We start from the raw sequence: 14,240 nt of genomic DNA, 5'->3' as shown, positions 1-14,240 counted from the left end.
TAAGTAAAAGAGCAATTAATCTTCTTTAATCAGTGGCGTTAATCCCAGTGGGAGCAGCAGCTGTCAGCAAAGTGCAGTCAGTGTGGTGTTGTCACGTGAACTCTGTGCTAACATCATCTTTGTTGCTGTCGTTCACTTTGTAAGCAGAATATGGCCTGCGCCTGGCCAGCCACATCTTTGTCAAGGACATTTCCCCTGAGAGCCTGGCAGCCAGGGATGGCAACATCCAGGAGGGGGATGTTGTACTGAAGGTGAGAGGGGTCGTGATAAACCATTAAACATGATTTGAAACCACTGAAAATGTTAATTGTCCTTTTTCATACTTTATGCTGATCAAGAGAAGAACTGATAAAGTGCTTGTAGTGACTCGTATTCAGTGTACCGCTTCTTTTTTTTTTTTACTCTATATTTTCTGCTCTGTGATGTTGCACAGCAGCAGCTGCATCTTGGATGTTTTCATGCTTTGGAAAGAATGGATACTTTTGGTAATTTTGCACAACTATGCCCTCGTATTCAGCCGTTTCATACAGTACATGTGTTGGTACTTTCTTTGAATATAGGCACACAAGGATTATGGGAAGAAAATGGTGACGAACCGGTGAACAAAGCCCATTCGGAGCTTTGGTCGCATCTAATTTTACCTCGGCTCTAGGCTCCCTCTCATAGCTTTCAAAACTGATTTTCTTTTGACAAACCTGATCAGCGTTGCAGCTACATTGCATTTGATCTCTTCCCCTTAAGACAACCCATCTGTGGCCCAAACATTTGTCCTTTTAATTGGATTAAAATGTGAAACAAATACAATATTATTTGGTTTGGGACTCTTAATTCAAATTATGTGGCTGTATGAAGATGCTCCTGTTGTGGCTAACAGCTTCTTCTTCTGATTCTCTCAGATTAATGGCACAGTGACAGAGAACCTCTCCTTGATAGACGCCAAGAAGCTGATAGAAAGGTCAAAGGGCAAGCTAAAAATGGTCGTTCAGAGAGACGACAGGGCAACCCTGCTGAACATCCCTGACCTCGATGACAGCATTCCTTCGGCCAACGCCTCCGACAGAGATGGTGAGAGTGGTGTGAGGTGTTGGATTCAGCTGAAATGGCTGCAGATTAAAAGACAGACTTTTCAGCGGGTGTTTCAGACTGATGTCGCTGAACCTTGGCTCCCGTTTTTATCAGACATTTCAGATATCCATTCGCTGGCATCCGACCATTCCAATCGATCGCATGACAGACATCGTAGCAGCCGCTCCCGCTCTCCGGACAGACGATCTGAACCCTCAGATCACTCCAGACATTCGCCCCCACAAATCAGCAATGGCAGGTAAAGATCATCTATCCTGGAATTTTTGTGTTTTGCATTCAGCGGTCATAAAATAAATGCAGTAGTGGGATACGTGTTTGAAAATAATCTGTCGTTTTCATAGTCACTTTTCATATTCTACTTCCTCTCTCTGGCTGGTAAAAAAAAGAGCAGCAGTCTAGTTCAAAAATAATTCAGAGTTCAACAACAATGAAAGAAATCACATCTTGACCACAAAGATGTGAACAGTGTCACAAACCTGGATTTTCGACAGATTTCCTGTTACATGAAATCACAAGTTTGAGGTGGAAAGGGCATGGATTTTTAATGTTATTCATGTAGAACTGAAACAATTATTTTGTCAATAAACTGAAAAATAAGTAGCATCTATTGTGATCATTGCAATTCATCCAACATGCATGTAAAACATTCCCAAGGTATCGAGCAGGCTTTTGGAAATTGGTGCTGTTTTTGTTGTTTTTTTGCATTTTGTCATTATTAGGAAATGTAGGTATGCACCCTAAACACTCAGCTACAGGGTTGCTCCTTTACAGTTTATGGATATGTTTTAGAATAAATATTGATTCACTGCAAAAATGATTGGCAGATCATCAATAATTAAATTATCGCTTAGTTTCAGCCATATATTAATATTTAAATACCTCTTACATAACCTTAATGGGTTGGCTTCCATTTGTTAAGACAGGCCTGGTTTCTCTTTTTGATTGTGAAGGACTTTCGATTTTATGTTTGTGTTGATACCAGCCATTGCCCCATTCAGCACTTCTTTGAGTCTAACCTTGTTTGAAAGTACCTAATTAATTCTTCCTTTAAACTCGATAGAGAGCCACAGTTGTTCCCCTTTCACACTGCCCATTGACCCTAGGAAAAATAAAAGTGAACTGTTAAGCTTAAAGAGAGTCAATCTTGGTGAAAACGCTGCTCTGCTTAGTGTAAAGGTTCTCTGTCCTGGAGGCTTAAACATGTTGTCACATACCAGCACTGACACTTAATGAGATTTGTCTGCTCTTTTTATTCTTTTTATTTTTTTTATACGTCAACAGCTGGAGAATACCGTAAGTTTGGCCCCATTCCCCTGTGTGAAAAACTTAGTTCTAGTATTAGTAGCAAACGCTGAATAGATTTAATGTAGTTCAATAGAGGGGTTGTGACTTTGACAAACTCTAATAGAGAAATTAGAAATTTGTTTTGGAAAAATCAGTGTTTCGTGTAATAGCAAATTATGATTTGCTCAATGGTGCTGATGTTATGCATCATCAATTATTCAGTGACGCTTCTTCTTGAGATGACAGAGTCCTGTGCATGTGTCACTGGATCTCTGTGGCTCTTTTTGCTGGGCAAAACCGCATGTTTGGCACAAGGATAATATGAATCCAACAATAAAGTAACAAGTGGCTGCCAGTATCAGCTGTCTTCTCTTTTACATGTGATTAAACTTCTGTAATATCTTTCTGTCTAAATGTTTAAGATGCAAAAAGCCAAAATGTGTTGTAATAATTTACTAGGGCACAGGAGCACTTGTCATTTTTTGACGTGTTTCAATTAACAGGAAAGAGTTGACGGGATGTTATTGTTTATCTGAACCTGATCTGTGACCTGCGATCTCTACTCTCAGTTCAGGAAGTTGGCAGTTAAAACGAGGTCTACCTCCAGGATGGGCTGAAAAGATGTTTGTTCCCCTGCATCCAGTTCAAACAGGATCCTTTGTTGTTACTTTGTCCCTCAGCCTGTGAATGAAGCAGTTCATTGCCATTAAAGTAGTGCCAGTTTGTAGCCATGTGACCAGTGGAGCCATAGAGCGTTACCACTGGGCAGCCTGCTTCCATCCCCCCTGTTCCCTTGAGTTGTTAAGAAACGTATTAGAAATGTCAGCATTTATCAAAACACAGAGAAAATTTGACATCATTCACAATTATCTGGCTCGTAATTGGCCAGGGTCATTGTTTATCAGTTTACATGGCCTTAATGTTTTAAACCTGGCACAGCAGTCAAACCAAGCTGGTCTAAGGCCAGAGCCACACAGGGAAATTCAGCTGGAGGACAGAATCCACTCTGACACCTTAGATAAGCTGCTCTAAAAATAAAGCACAAAAGACTGGAAAGACAAAGCGACGACCTTCAAGACTTCGATGCAGCCTCAGACTCTCTCTGGTTTTCTCACGTGTACTCAGCCAGAGCGTGTCTACCTGGGAGAAAATTTCATATGTTGCCTCCGAGCCTTACATCTGCAGGATGCACTATTTATGATCTCATGTCTTCATTTTCTAAAGATAACCTGTACAAAAACATCTATTTGCGTCTGCAGTCACAGAAGTCGTGACGACGAACGGATGTCGAAGCCGGCTTCAACACCTGCGAAGCTGGCGGAGGAGGTTCCTCTGCCCAAACCGAAGGAGTCTGCTATTGCAAGAGAGGAGAAACAGCTCCCACCCCTCCCAGGTGAGACGTGCGACAACCAGCCAATAAACAGAATATATGTACATGGAAGAGAAGTCATTTGTAAACTAATCAGAATTTGAATCTAACATCCAAACTTTGTGAGAGTAAATGAAACACTTATTTTCCTGCATGTCATTTGCAGCAGAAAACTAATGGACTTCATGATGGTAAAATTAATTCTTGTCTGAACCTGTTATTTTTGCCCTTTGTAAAAGCGCAACAACCAAAATTTTTTAGATCCAGACGCCTGCTGAGCCTGGCTGAGTTTGCCTGGAGCCAAGTGAAAATAAACCATATGAGTTGATCGAGTCTGACGTTCCTCCGCAGCCTGCAGCACTCTGCTGCCTTTCTGTTTGACCTCCCAGCTCAGGACACCGTGTGCCTTGAGAGAGAGTGTGTGTGTGTGTGTGTGTGTGTGTGTGTGTGTGTGTGTGTGTGTGTGTGTGTGTGTGTGTGTGTGCGCACGAATCTCTGTGATAATACTTGAATTGTATGTGGCTTTGAGCAGTTGTGTTTCTTCATTAGTGTACTTGTTCTAAGTTGCACATGTGTATAAGGCGCTATTGTTAAGTTGTGACAGTATTTATGGGAATATTTCTTTGTTTCTAATAATGCAATAATAAAAATACTCTGCATGTGTCTATATTCAGAGCCAAAGCCGGTGTATGCCCAGCCTGGACAGCCAGATGTAGACCTGCCAGTCAGTCCCTCTGATGCCCCTGTGCCAAGCGCTGCCCATGACGACAGCATCCTACGGTAATGTCAACAGTGTAGTAATATGCCATAAAATGAAAACATACAAAAAATATACTGGTCTCCTGAAAAAGTACTTTGTGAGCGTCTTGGAACAGCAGTTTCTAAAACAATTTTAAAATCCTTCTGTGCTTGTCCTGCACTCACTTATCTATACAAAGCATATAGTGCTGTTGTTTTATGCATATTGGTTTGCTGGCAAGTTGAATAAGCAGCCTAAAAAATGGCAGGATGCACAACTATCACCGTTTGTGACTGAGATATGTTAAAAATATTGAAATGTATTTAAATGTTCTCTTGAGGACACCTCAAGAACTCAAGAGAAACCTGGCTGGCATCCAAGAGTTGTTTAACTTCTCACAAACTGTAGTTTTTACTTTTTTTTTAATTTTTTTTTTAAAGGAAACGCTGTCATGTCAGAGGAAATCATCTTAACAATTGTCTTCATCCTCAGGCCGAGCATGAAACTGGTGAAGTTCAAGAAGGGGGAGAGTGTGGGTCTGCGGCTGGCTGGAGGGAACGACGTAGGCATCTTCGTAGCCGGCGTGCTGGAGGATAGTCCGGCTGCAAAGGAGGGCTTAGAGGAGGGCGACCAAATTCTCAGGGTGAGATTCTGTAAAACGGGAAAGATTGCAAAACGTTGTATGTCAAAAATGGAGAGCTGTTATTCTCTGGGTCATTTCGATTCGGGTGAAAGGAGGAAATACGTGAAAATTGTTTCATCAATGGAAATGTGTCCTCAAGTATTCCCTTTTTATTCATGGTTTTACAAACTGGCTGCTCCAAAATTCCTGTATCTCCAAGCTGGTCTCTTAGCAATGGCCCCGAGGGAGTGCACACAAAAACACTGTTTCCTCTCGCTGTGTTTGTCTCGTTCCCCCACACTCATATATCTCGCTGTGTGCCTCCTCCTCTTTTCTCTCAGTATATTGAGGCATTCTTGCAGTGCAATAAAACCTGCAGTTAACCAGACAATTCAGGGAACAGGAAGATCTCCGTAAACCTTTATCTAAATAGAGACCTGCACTGTCTGTCATGCACTCTCAGATAACAGTAAAGTTATTGTGTGAAAAGCATTAAATAAGGGCATGTTTTCTTTACTTGCAGGTAAATAATGTTGATTTTGCAAACATAATCCGAGAGGAGGCGGTGCTGTTCCTCCTGGACCTTCCGAAGGGTGAAGAGGTCACCATTCTGGCCCAGAAGAAGAAAGATGGTGAGTGAAGTGAATGAGACATGAGATCTATTTGTCTTGGCCTGATCGCTCCGGTGTTTCTGACTTTGTGCTCCGTCCTGCTCAGTGTATCGGCGGATCGTGGAGTCAGATGTTGGTGACTCATTCTACATCCGCACACACTTCGAATATGAGAAGGAGTCCCCGTACGGGTTAAGCTTTAACAAGGGCGAGGTGTTCCGTGTGGTGGACACCCTCTACAACGGCAAGTTGGGCTCCTGGCTGGCAATTCGCATTGGCAAGAACCATCAGGAGGTGGAGAGGGGCATCATCCCCAACAAAAACAGGTGACAACATCCTGACAGACATGTTTCTGCTCAGCCTTGAATGCAGTTAGTCCCCGTATTTGTATTAAATTTGTTATTATTATCGTCATCATGAAGTCCTTAGTTACTGGCAATGGTGAGATTAGCAGTGCCAAGTTTATGACGCATCCATTAGCTTGTGTTACATTAAGGTCTGTCTTTCTGCCATTTGTCAACAGAGCGGAGCAGCTCTCCAGCGTGCAATACACTCTCCCCAAAACAGCAGGAGGCGACAGGGCCGACTTCTGGAGGTTCCGCGGCCTTCGCAGTTCGAAGAGGAACCTGAGGAAGAGCAGAGAGGACCTCTCCTCCCAGCCAGTCCAAACTAAGTTCCCAGCCTATGAAAGAGTTGTGCTGAGAGAGGGTGAGGAATCGGACCATGTCCCATCAGCTTTATTCACTCTAACACTAATAATCCAATTTTGTGAGTCTGTTGATGTTTTTTTTTTTTTTTTTTTTTGTGCAGCTGGTTTCCTGAGACCGGTCGTGATATTTGGACCTATCGCTGATGTTGCTCGAGAAAAACTCTCCAGAGAGGAGACAGATCTTTTTGAGCTTGCAAGTATGTCTGTTAATATAATTGCACAAAACACAATAGGACTTGTTTTTCTCTCCACTCAAGATTCTTCTGTTTTGTTTTCCAGAGAGTGAACCGAGAGATGCAGGAACAGACCAGCGTAGTTCAGGAATCATTCGTCTTCACACCATCAAGCAGATCATTGACAGAGTGAGCATGCCTCCTTCTACCGTATATTTATGTATGTTTTTAAAGTATTTCATTACAGATATATTCTTAATCATTGCTCTTTCCTTTCTTTATCTAAAGGACAAACATGCTGTGCTGGACATCACTCCAAATGCCGTGGACAGGCTGAACTATGCTCAGTGGTACCCGATTGTAGTCTTCCTAAATCCCGATAATAAACAGGGTGTGAAGAACATGAGGACCAGACTGTGTCCAGAGTCCAGGAAGAGCGCCAGGAAGCTCTACGAGCGAGCCATCAAACTGAGGAAGAATAATCACCACCTGTTCACCAGTAAGTGTGGTAAAACACAGAAAATAAAACATTTAAATGGATTCTTTTACATGTTTTATTCTTTACGAAGTGATTGTAATGCAACCTGTCCTCTCTCAGCGACCATCAACTTGAACAATATGAACGATGGTTGGTATGGAGCTCTGAAAGAAACCATCCAGCAACAGCAGAACCAGTTGGTGTGGGTGTCGGAGGGCAAGGTGAGACATTTGTTCTGTTCCACTGCACTGAGCAGCGTTAGTCCAGTTCTTCCAGTGGGAGTTAGTGAGCCATGAGGTGACGGTTTCTCTGCTCTGCTCAGGCGGATGGCACCACAGAGGATGACTTGGATATCCACGACGACCGTCTGTCCTACCTGTCAGCGCCAGGTAGTGAATACTCCATGTACAGCACAGACAGCCGCCACACCTCCGACTACGAGGACACAGACACCGAGGGTGGAGCGTACACCGACCAGGAATTAGATGAGACTTTGAATGATGAGGTGGGCCTGCCCACGGAGCCCGCCATCACCCGCTCTTCAGAGCCCGTGCGAGAAGACCCCCCTGTAATTCAGGACACCCCTGGTTACCCCGGATACCAGCACCCTGTGCAGCCCGACCCAGCCAGTCGCATAGACCCTGCTGGGTTCAAGATGGCCGCTCCGCAGCAGGTAAAGTTCATATCTGGCACTGCAGGCAGGCCACCACAGGCTGTGCCTGTCAAATGTGGACGTCCGGATTGAAGTATACGACTGCAGAGCAGAGGAATAGCTCCTTTGTATTCGCTGTTGTGTCCTGACCTTTGTTAAGATTAAATATCCTTTGCTAAGTAATAAACATGTTTTAGAAGCTACTGGTATGTTATCTATTCTAACCACATTTTTGCAAGTGCATTATATGTGGTTGGTGTAAAACTGATTCAGTGTAAGGAAGAAGATCATGGTGTTGGGGTAAGCTGTACTTTGTGTGCCCTTGGCAGGCTGTGTGTTATAAATGTCTCTTAACGATACTTCACAGCAAGGTGAGGCTGCTCTGTCCATGTCCTCGTTGCCTCCGACGGCGGTAGCTACTCCTGCTGTTGAGCAGCCTGTACAGCTAGAGGGTGTGCACCTAGAGGAGCCGCCTGCTGCAGCCGCAGCTCCTCAGGCTGACTCACTTAACAGCCCCAGCCCTGCCCCTGAGCTTATTCAGCCCCCACCACCACCACATGAACCCCACCCGTCTGGACCGCCTGGTCCAGAACCAAAGGTACCCGCTGTTTCACCAGCCACTCGGACCGGGCCTGGGCCCCCAGCCTGCTGTTTTAACTGCCTGTCTTCTCACACATGCTTTCCACTCGCTCTCTGCATGACATGCCCACACTGTGTGACTCACTGAGCCCACTGTGTGCCTCTGGCTCCCAGAGAAAATGTGTGACAGACTAGTCCACATGCACCACAGTGGGCTGGGAGACCAGAAGGACTGGTACATCTGAGTCTTTGACCAGGGGTGAAGACATCCACAACCAGCCCTAACTGTTGCCTCTGACTTCCTTTGCATGGCTCCTAATGTTTTTTGGGTTCCTTTCAGCTTCAACTCTCTTCTTTAGATAAACAATAGTAGCACTGAAAGTGGCATCGTAGTGGGTAGATGTGTCGTCTGTTGTAGTGCCAGTAGTTTGACGTTGCATTAGATGCAAACTGAATGTTTGTTGCATGATGAAAGCTAACCTGCAGACAGTACTCTTGGTAATAACTTCCATCGAGTAATTCTCCCTATGGAAAAAAAAACAACAACTTTCATCAGCACACTGCATTATGTCTTCTGTTAAGTATTTTTATCCTGAGTAGCTGCCAACAAATTAACCTTTGCTGTCTACAGGCTACACATCATATGTTTGAGATGAGGCCTTTCAGAAATGTACAAATTGCTTGTTATTACACTATTAATGAAACATATCAACATGTAAATTCCACCTTTGTTCATATGGATTAACATCATTCTTGAAAGGCATCCTGTCAAACAGGCATTCAGAACTGTTTATGAATAATGAACAAAGGTTTGCCTGTGTAATTGCACTTTGACTTGATATTTGTTTAAGTAATTAATTGATTGAGGGATTTTTGAATCATTTGGTTAATGTTCTTCATCTTAATTTACACGAGGTTTCAGTTTATCTCCTGGTAATGAATTTAATCTTCCATCTGGTGTCGGGAAAATACTGGCTGCTTTCTGTCCGTCAACATGGTGGTTTGTTAAAAGCGCAAAACGATGACGTTATGAACGTATTCATTTAGTGCTGTTTCTTCACAGATGTACAAGAAAGATCTGTACAATATGGAGGACCCTGTGCGAGTCAACCATGGCCTGAAGCAGTCTATGAGCTACAGTCACCAGCTGCCGTACCAGGACAAACAGCCATACCGCGAATACGACCACCCGCCTTACGGATATGATGGAGGCGGCTACACAGAACCAAAGCCTCACAACACTGACTCGCACCTGCACTACGACAACCGTGTGCCTCATTACAACGAACAGTGGCCCCCCTATGACCAGCAGACCTCGTCGTCCCAGCCCGCCGCGTACCAGCCGGGCCACCAGCAACCCATAGGCTACGGCCCCCGCTCCCCCTACGAGGACGGACCAGGGAGGGACTACAGCCCCCCTCAGCCACGCTACGACGAGGCCCCGCCGGCGGGCTACGACGCCAGACCGCGTCACAGTAAACCTGGACCCATTCGTTATGATGAGCCCCCTCCCCCGCCTCCGGCAGGCTATGACGCCCGTTCTCCATACGAGGCAGAAACCCACAGCTTCCCCATTAATTCACCTCGATCGCCCGAGCCTCCAAAGCAGTATTACGGAGACTCTGGTCTGAGGCCCACCTACATGCCGGGGCCTCCAAACAGGGGTTATAAGCCAGGGATGCATGAGCCTATGATGAACTCTGAACCCACCATTCCCCCGTCTAAACCAGAGGCCCTGCCCTCCCCCGCTGAGCCGGCAATGACTCCGGGCTCCAAACCCCTTCCTCCGCCACCCCGGGAAGACCTGGACGAGGACCCGGCCATGAAGCCGCAGTCGGTGCTGAACAGAGTCAAGATGTTTGAGAACAAACGCTCTGTTTCCGTGGACAGGGCTAAAGAGGGAGGAGAGTCAGCGCTCAGGGTACGTTCCTCACAGAGGTGAACAGCTGTCACCTTAGTGCCTCATTTCCTGCCACAATGAGCGACTGTATTTAAGGTGATAAACAAAATAACGTTAACGCCTCATAAGTCTATATCTTGCACTTCAAAGCACCTTCATCAACATTCAAATCTATTTTTAACATTTGTAACTAAAACAAAAAAAAAGGAATTCTAGTTAGAATTTGAGTGTGAATACAAACACGACACAAAATTTTTTTACTAGAAGTTGAACTAAATCTAATTAGAACCAAATATGTTATGAAGATGTTCAACTACAGCGTTTGCTGTCAGGGCGAGTCCTATGAGGTTAATAGAAGCCTGACACAATATGACAAATAGTTGTGTTGAAACCGATATCAAATAAATAACAAAGCTCCTAAAGGGCTGAATTATCAAATTACAGAAGACCAGATAAAAATCTATAAAACTTGAAGCTGCAAGCTTGTTTTTGCGAATTGATTCTTTTGTAATCATTTGGCCAGTAAGATGTCGGGCACAATATCCGTGTACATGCTCTCTGTTCATGTGAGCATGAATCTCCATCAGATGCAAGAAGCATTAAAGAGGATCCGTGTGTGTGTGTTTTTCAGCCTGCAGATGTTCCTAAGCCGGTGAATGCACCTGGCCCAGTCCTCAAAGCTAATTCCCTCAGCAACCTGGAGCAGGAGAAGTCCACCTATAGGTACGTAGTCCTCATTACAGAAACCCCCGAGTGAAGGACGACTCCTTAGAGCCTTGCAAATACGTCTTAGAAGTCATTCATTGGTTTTCTTAGCGCCACCTAGTGGAGTTAAGTCACCGTGCGACAAAGTCTCAGTTCCTTCCTGAACTCCATAAAATCGATCAAAATAAATGTGATCAATTCAGGTCATTGATTCGTTTTTAAATGAGCGCACTGTTTCTAAAATAAAAACTGAAAATACAATGACGTGATGTCTTCTATTAAAACTCTGTCCAGCAGGCTTTAGGTCAGATATACTGTCTGTCCCTGCTGTTTCAATTGGTGCAGCTGTTTGACTTTTTCTCTTTGGCTCTCTGTTCAGGGCCCCTGAGCCACAGAAGCCTCACACTAAACCCCTGGATGATGTAGTGCGCTCCAACCACTATGACCCAGATGAGGACGAGGAGTACTACAGGAAGCAGTTGTCCTACTTTGATCGCCGCAGCTTCGACAGCAAGGCCATGGGCCAACCCAGTCCGGGCATCAACCGCTTCCATGATCTTCCCAAACCAGCCCAGCTGTCCTACCCTTACAACAGGTCAAACGGCATTTCTGAGCTCTTTAGTCACAGCGAGTGTTGACTCATGATGTGGTTTTTACAAGTTTCATTGTTTCTGCCTGCAGAGTTGAGTCTTTAGAGAAGGTGAGTCCAGTGGAGAAGAGATATGAGCCTCTGCCCCAAATCAGTCCCTCCTCACCTTACGGACCCCCAGTCCCGGCCGTCCCACCCAACACGCTGCCCAAACTCAGCCCCAATGACGGTGAGCTCCCTGACCTGATTGCTTTCCTTTTTTCTTCTTTTTTTTGGCAACTTTATTTCTCTGACAATTTCTTGTCAGGTTTTCACAGCTGCTTCCTAACAAGTTCTATCTTCTGGCTTTCTTGCTAACACACTTTCATTTCTTAAATCTTTTGCAAATGAAAAACTGCTTCCCGTACTCATAGCGGCATCGGTTGGTATCACGCATGTAGAGTAGTGAATTAGAGAAACTGGATTTCCCCAGATCTGTTCTTCTGCACAGTTGATATCTTGGTCTTGTAAAATGGTAACCAGGTTTCCAATCAGCTTTTTATAATTCAAATTTTCATGACAAAGAATAATGAGTGTTGCCTCAGTACTGTTAAACACACTGTCTTCCGCCGCCTACGTCTGTTTGTATGAACATAATTTCACACAGGACTGTGTACAAGTCGCTAAAGTGAGGATGCGTTCAGAAATAATTGCATAAATAGTTTTTATTTATCAATTAACTTAATACAAAGAACAGTAAACTAACAAACTCAATCAAATCTATACCTGGTGCCTTTGAAACAGCAGCATTTCTCTCGAGGTACATTTGCACGCAGATTTTTTTTTTTTTTTTTTAGTTACTCAGGAGTTTTTCTTTCAGCATTTTGGAGAACTTTCTACAGTTCTTCTGTGGATTTAGGTTCTTAGTTGTGTCCGTCTCTTCTGAGAGTCTCAGACTGACTCCGCGATGTTGAGATCAGGGCTTACTGTAAATAAAACAAGGCTTGTAATCATTTAATCAAGACTGTGTTGAAGTGAGTCCATCCTCTTCCTTGCATTTCCAGCTAACTCCATACCTGAACTGTTAAACTCGCCCAATCCTAAACCTGAGCTGGCAGCTCTCAGGCCGGCCAGCAGGGACGAGCCCGCACCGGGTGGCTACCCGCCACCGAGGGGCCTCCCCGACAAGTCCCCGGTCAACGGCACTGACCCGGCTCCCCCGAAGACGCTGGGCGCTCCCGCTCCAACTAGCTACAACCGCTACGTGCCCAAGCCTTACACCAGCGCAGCTCGGCCCTTTGAACGCAAGTTTGAGAGCCCCAAGTTCAACCACAACCTGCTGCCCAACGACACCCAGGTGAAGACGGACCTCCTCAGTAAGCCCGGCGTGGTGAGCAACAGCAGCGGGAAACCTCAGCTGTCCCCGCAGCCCCTCGACCACGACAGCGGCCTGGACACCTTCACGCGCACTATGGACAACAGGCCCAAATACCAGCACAATAACATCAACGCCATCCCCAAGGCCATCCCTGTAAGGTACGTTCTCACCATCCAGCAGCAGCAGCAGCAGCAGCAGCGAGCTCTCTGAGGGTAATTAGAGTCTGCTGTGCATTATTCTCCGCCTTCTCTGACTCGACGGACGATGCTGACTTCTGTGCCTCCGTCCGTCCCTCAGTCCCGGCGCGCTGGACGACGACGACGAGGACGAAGGGCACACGGTGGTCGCCACCGCCCGCGGCATCTTCAACTGTAACGGAGGAGTCCTGAGCTCCATCGAGACGGGCGTCAGCATCATCATCCCCCAGGGTGCCATCCCCGAGAGCGTGGAGCAGGAGATTTACTTCAAGGTGTGCCGGGACAACAGCATCCTGCCCCCCCTCGACAAGGAGAAAGGTCAGTCCCTCACCGCTGCACAGAGACCCTGTCCATCCTCAATATGTCAAGGAACAGCAGGCGACAACATGTCAGACAGTCTAGCGGTAAACCTGACATGCTGAGGTACTTTCGGTACACAGCAAGCAAAGGGAGGTTGCGGCTTGTGTCAAGATTAAGTCAGCGCACTTCCCCTTATCGGGTAACTGTGTCGTTGATTCTTGCATTATAAAAGATTTGATACATTTGTGACTCACTACAGTTTATACTAAAGCGAGTGTGAAAGCCCTGAACTGATAGAAGAGATAAATAAATTGCTATGTTGCTGCCCCGACGGTGCTTTCGCAGTCAGAAATGTCGAAATTTAGCGCCGCGCTCGCCGTTCCACGGGGAGGACTTTTTTTTTTTTTTAATTACCACGTATCACCAGGGGAACCTGGCGAGTCAGTTAACGGTTCGTTCTCCCTCGCTGCGACGGCCCGGCTACAGACGTCTCCCTCCCGATTGGGTGACGGTTAATCCTTTGTGCTGATAAATCCCTGTGTTTAATTTGTGGAATTTAAATCTCGTTGTGTGTCCGCGCAGGAGAAACGCTGCTAAGTCCGCTGGTGATGTGTGGCCCTCACGGACTCAAGTTCCTGAAGCCGGTGGAGCTGCGCTTACCTCACTGTGCGTCTATGACCCCTGATGGTTGGTCTTTTGCTCTAAAATCCTCCGACTCCTCGTCGGGTACGCTGTCTTCTCTCTGTCCTTTTTGGGGTCTGTGGGCTGATTTAAAGAGGAGGCTATTAGTGTCTGAATCATTTCAATCATCTCGTCTTGTTTTCCACATTCCCCTCAACTCTTATTACGCGTTCTGCTTGGAGGTTTAAGTTACTTTCTTGTTTTCATGC

At 45.5% G+C, this 14,240-nt stretch overlaps 1 protein-coding gene across 10 annotated transcripts in view; it reads left to right on the top strand.

Moving 5' to 3' along the window:
• Positions 1–14,240, top strand: part of tjp1b (tight junction protein 1b) — a 55,625-nt gene that overhangs the window by 38,576 nt on the left and 2,809 nt on the right. For 3 of the 10 annotated variants that reach the window (XM_069708164.1, XM_069708173.1, XM_069708172.1), the window contains 22 exons: positions 145–251; positions 897–1,065; positions 1,180–1,324; positions 3,630–3,763; positions 4,414–4,519; positions 4,971–5,121; positions 5,624–5,732; positions 5,818–6,037; positions 6,235–6,419; positions 6,522–6,617; positions 6,700–6,782; positions 6,882–7,092; positions 7,192–7,292; positions 7,394–7,744; positions 8,091–8,321; positions 9,366–10,223; positions 10,834–10,925; positions 11,287–11,502; positions 11,589–11,725; positions 12,540–13,011; positions 13,151–13,368; positions 13,933–14,076. In XM_069708164.1, coding sequence (XP_069564265.1) covers positions 145–251; positions 897–1,065; positions 1,180–1,324; positions 3,630–3,763; positions 4,414–4,519; positions 4,971–5,121; positions 5,624–5,732; positions 5,818–6,037; positions 6,235–6,419; positions 6,522–6,617; positions 6,700–6,782; positions 6,882–7,092; positions 7,192–7,292; positions 7,394–7,744; positions 8,091–8,321; positions 9,366–10,223; positions 10,834–10,925; positions 11,287–11,502; positions 11,589–11,725; positions 12,540–13,011; positions 13,151–13,368; positions 13,933–14,076 — 4,536 coding nt within the window. The remainder of the gene's footprint in view (positions 1–144; positions 252–896; positions 1,066–1,179; positions 1,325–3,629; positions 3,764–4,413; positions 4,520–4,970; positions 5,122–5,623; positions 5,733–5,817; positions 6,038–6,234; positions 6,420–6,521; positions 6,618–6,699; positions 6,783–6,881; positions 7,093–7,191; positions 7,293–7,393; positions 7,745–8,090; positions 8,322–9,365; positions 10,224–10,833; positions 10,926–11,286; positions 11,503–11,588; positions 11,726–12,539; positions 13,012–13,150; positions 13,369–13,932; positions 14,077–14,240) is intronic. The other 7 variants (XM_069708174.1, XM_069708165.1, XM_069708168.1 and 4 more) reach the window with 7 other exon arrangements.

The sequence above is a fragment of the Brachyistius frenatus genome, unplaced genomic scaffold (genome assembly GCF_029030835.1).
Source record: "Brachyistius frenatus isolate BFR_SWC_R1_liver_20210118 unplaced genomic scaffold, ASM2903083v1 Contig_74, whole genome shotgun sequence".
Taxonomy (NCBI): Eukaryota; Metazoa; Chordata; class Actinopteri; family Embiotocidae; genus Brachyistius; species Brachyistius frenatus.
The sequence above is the reverse complement of the archived record's forward strand: the minus strand, read 5'-3'. Positions and strand labels throughout refer to the sequence as shown.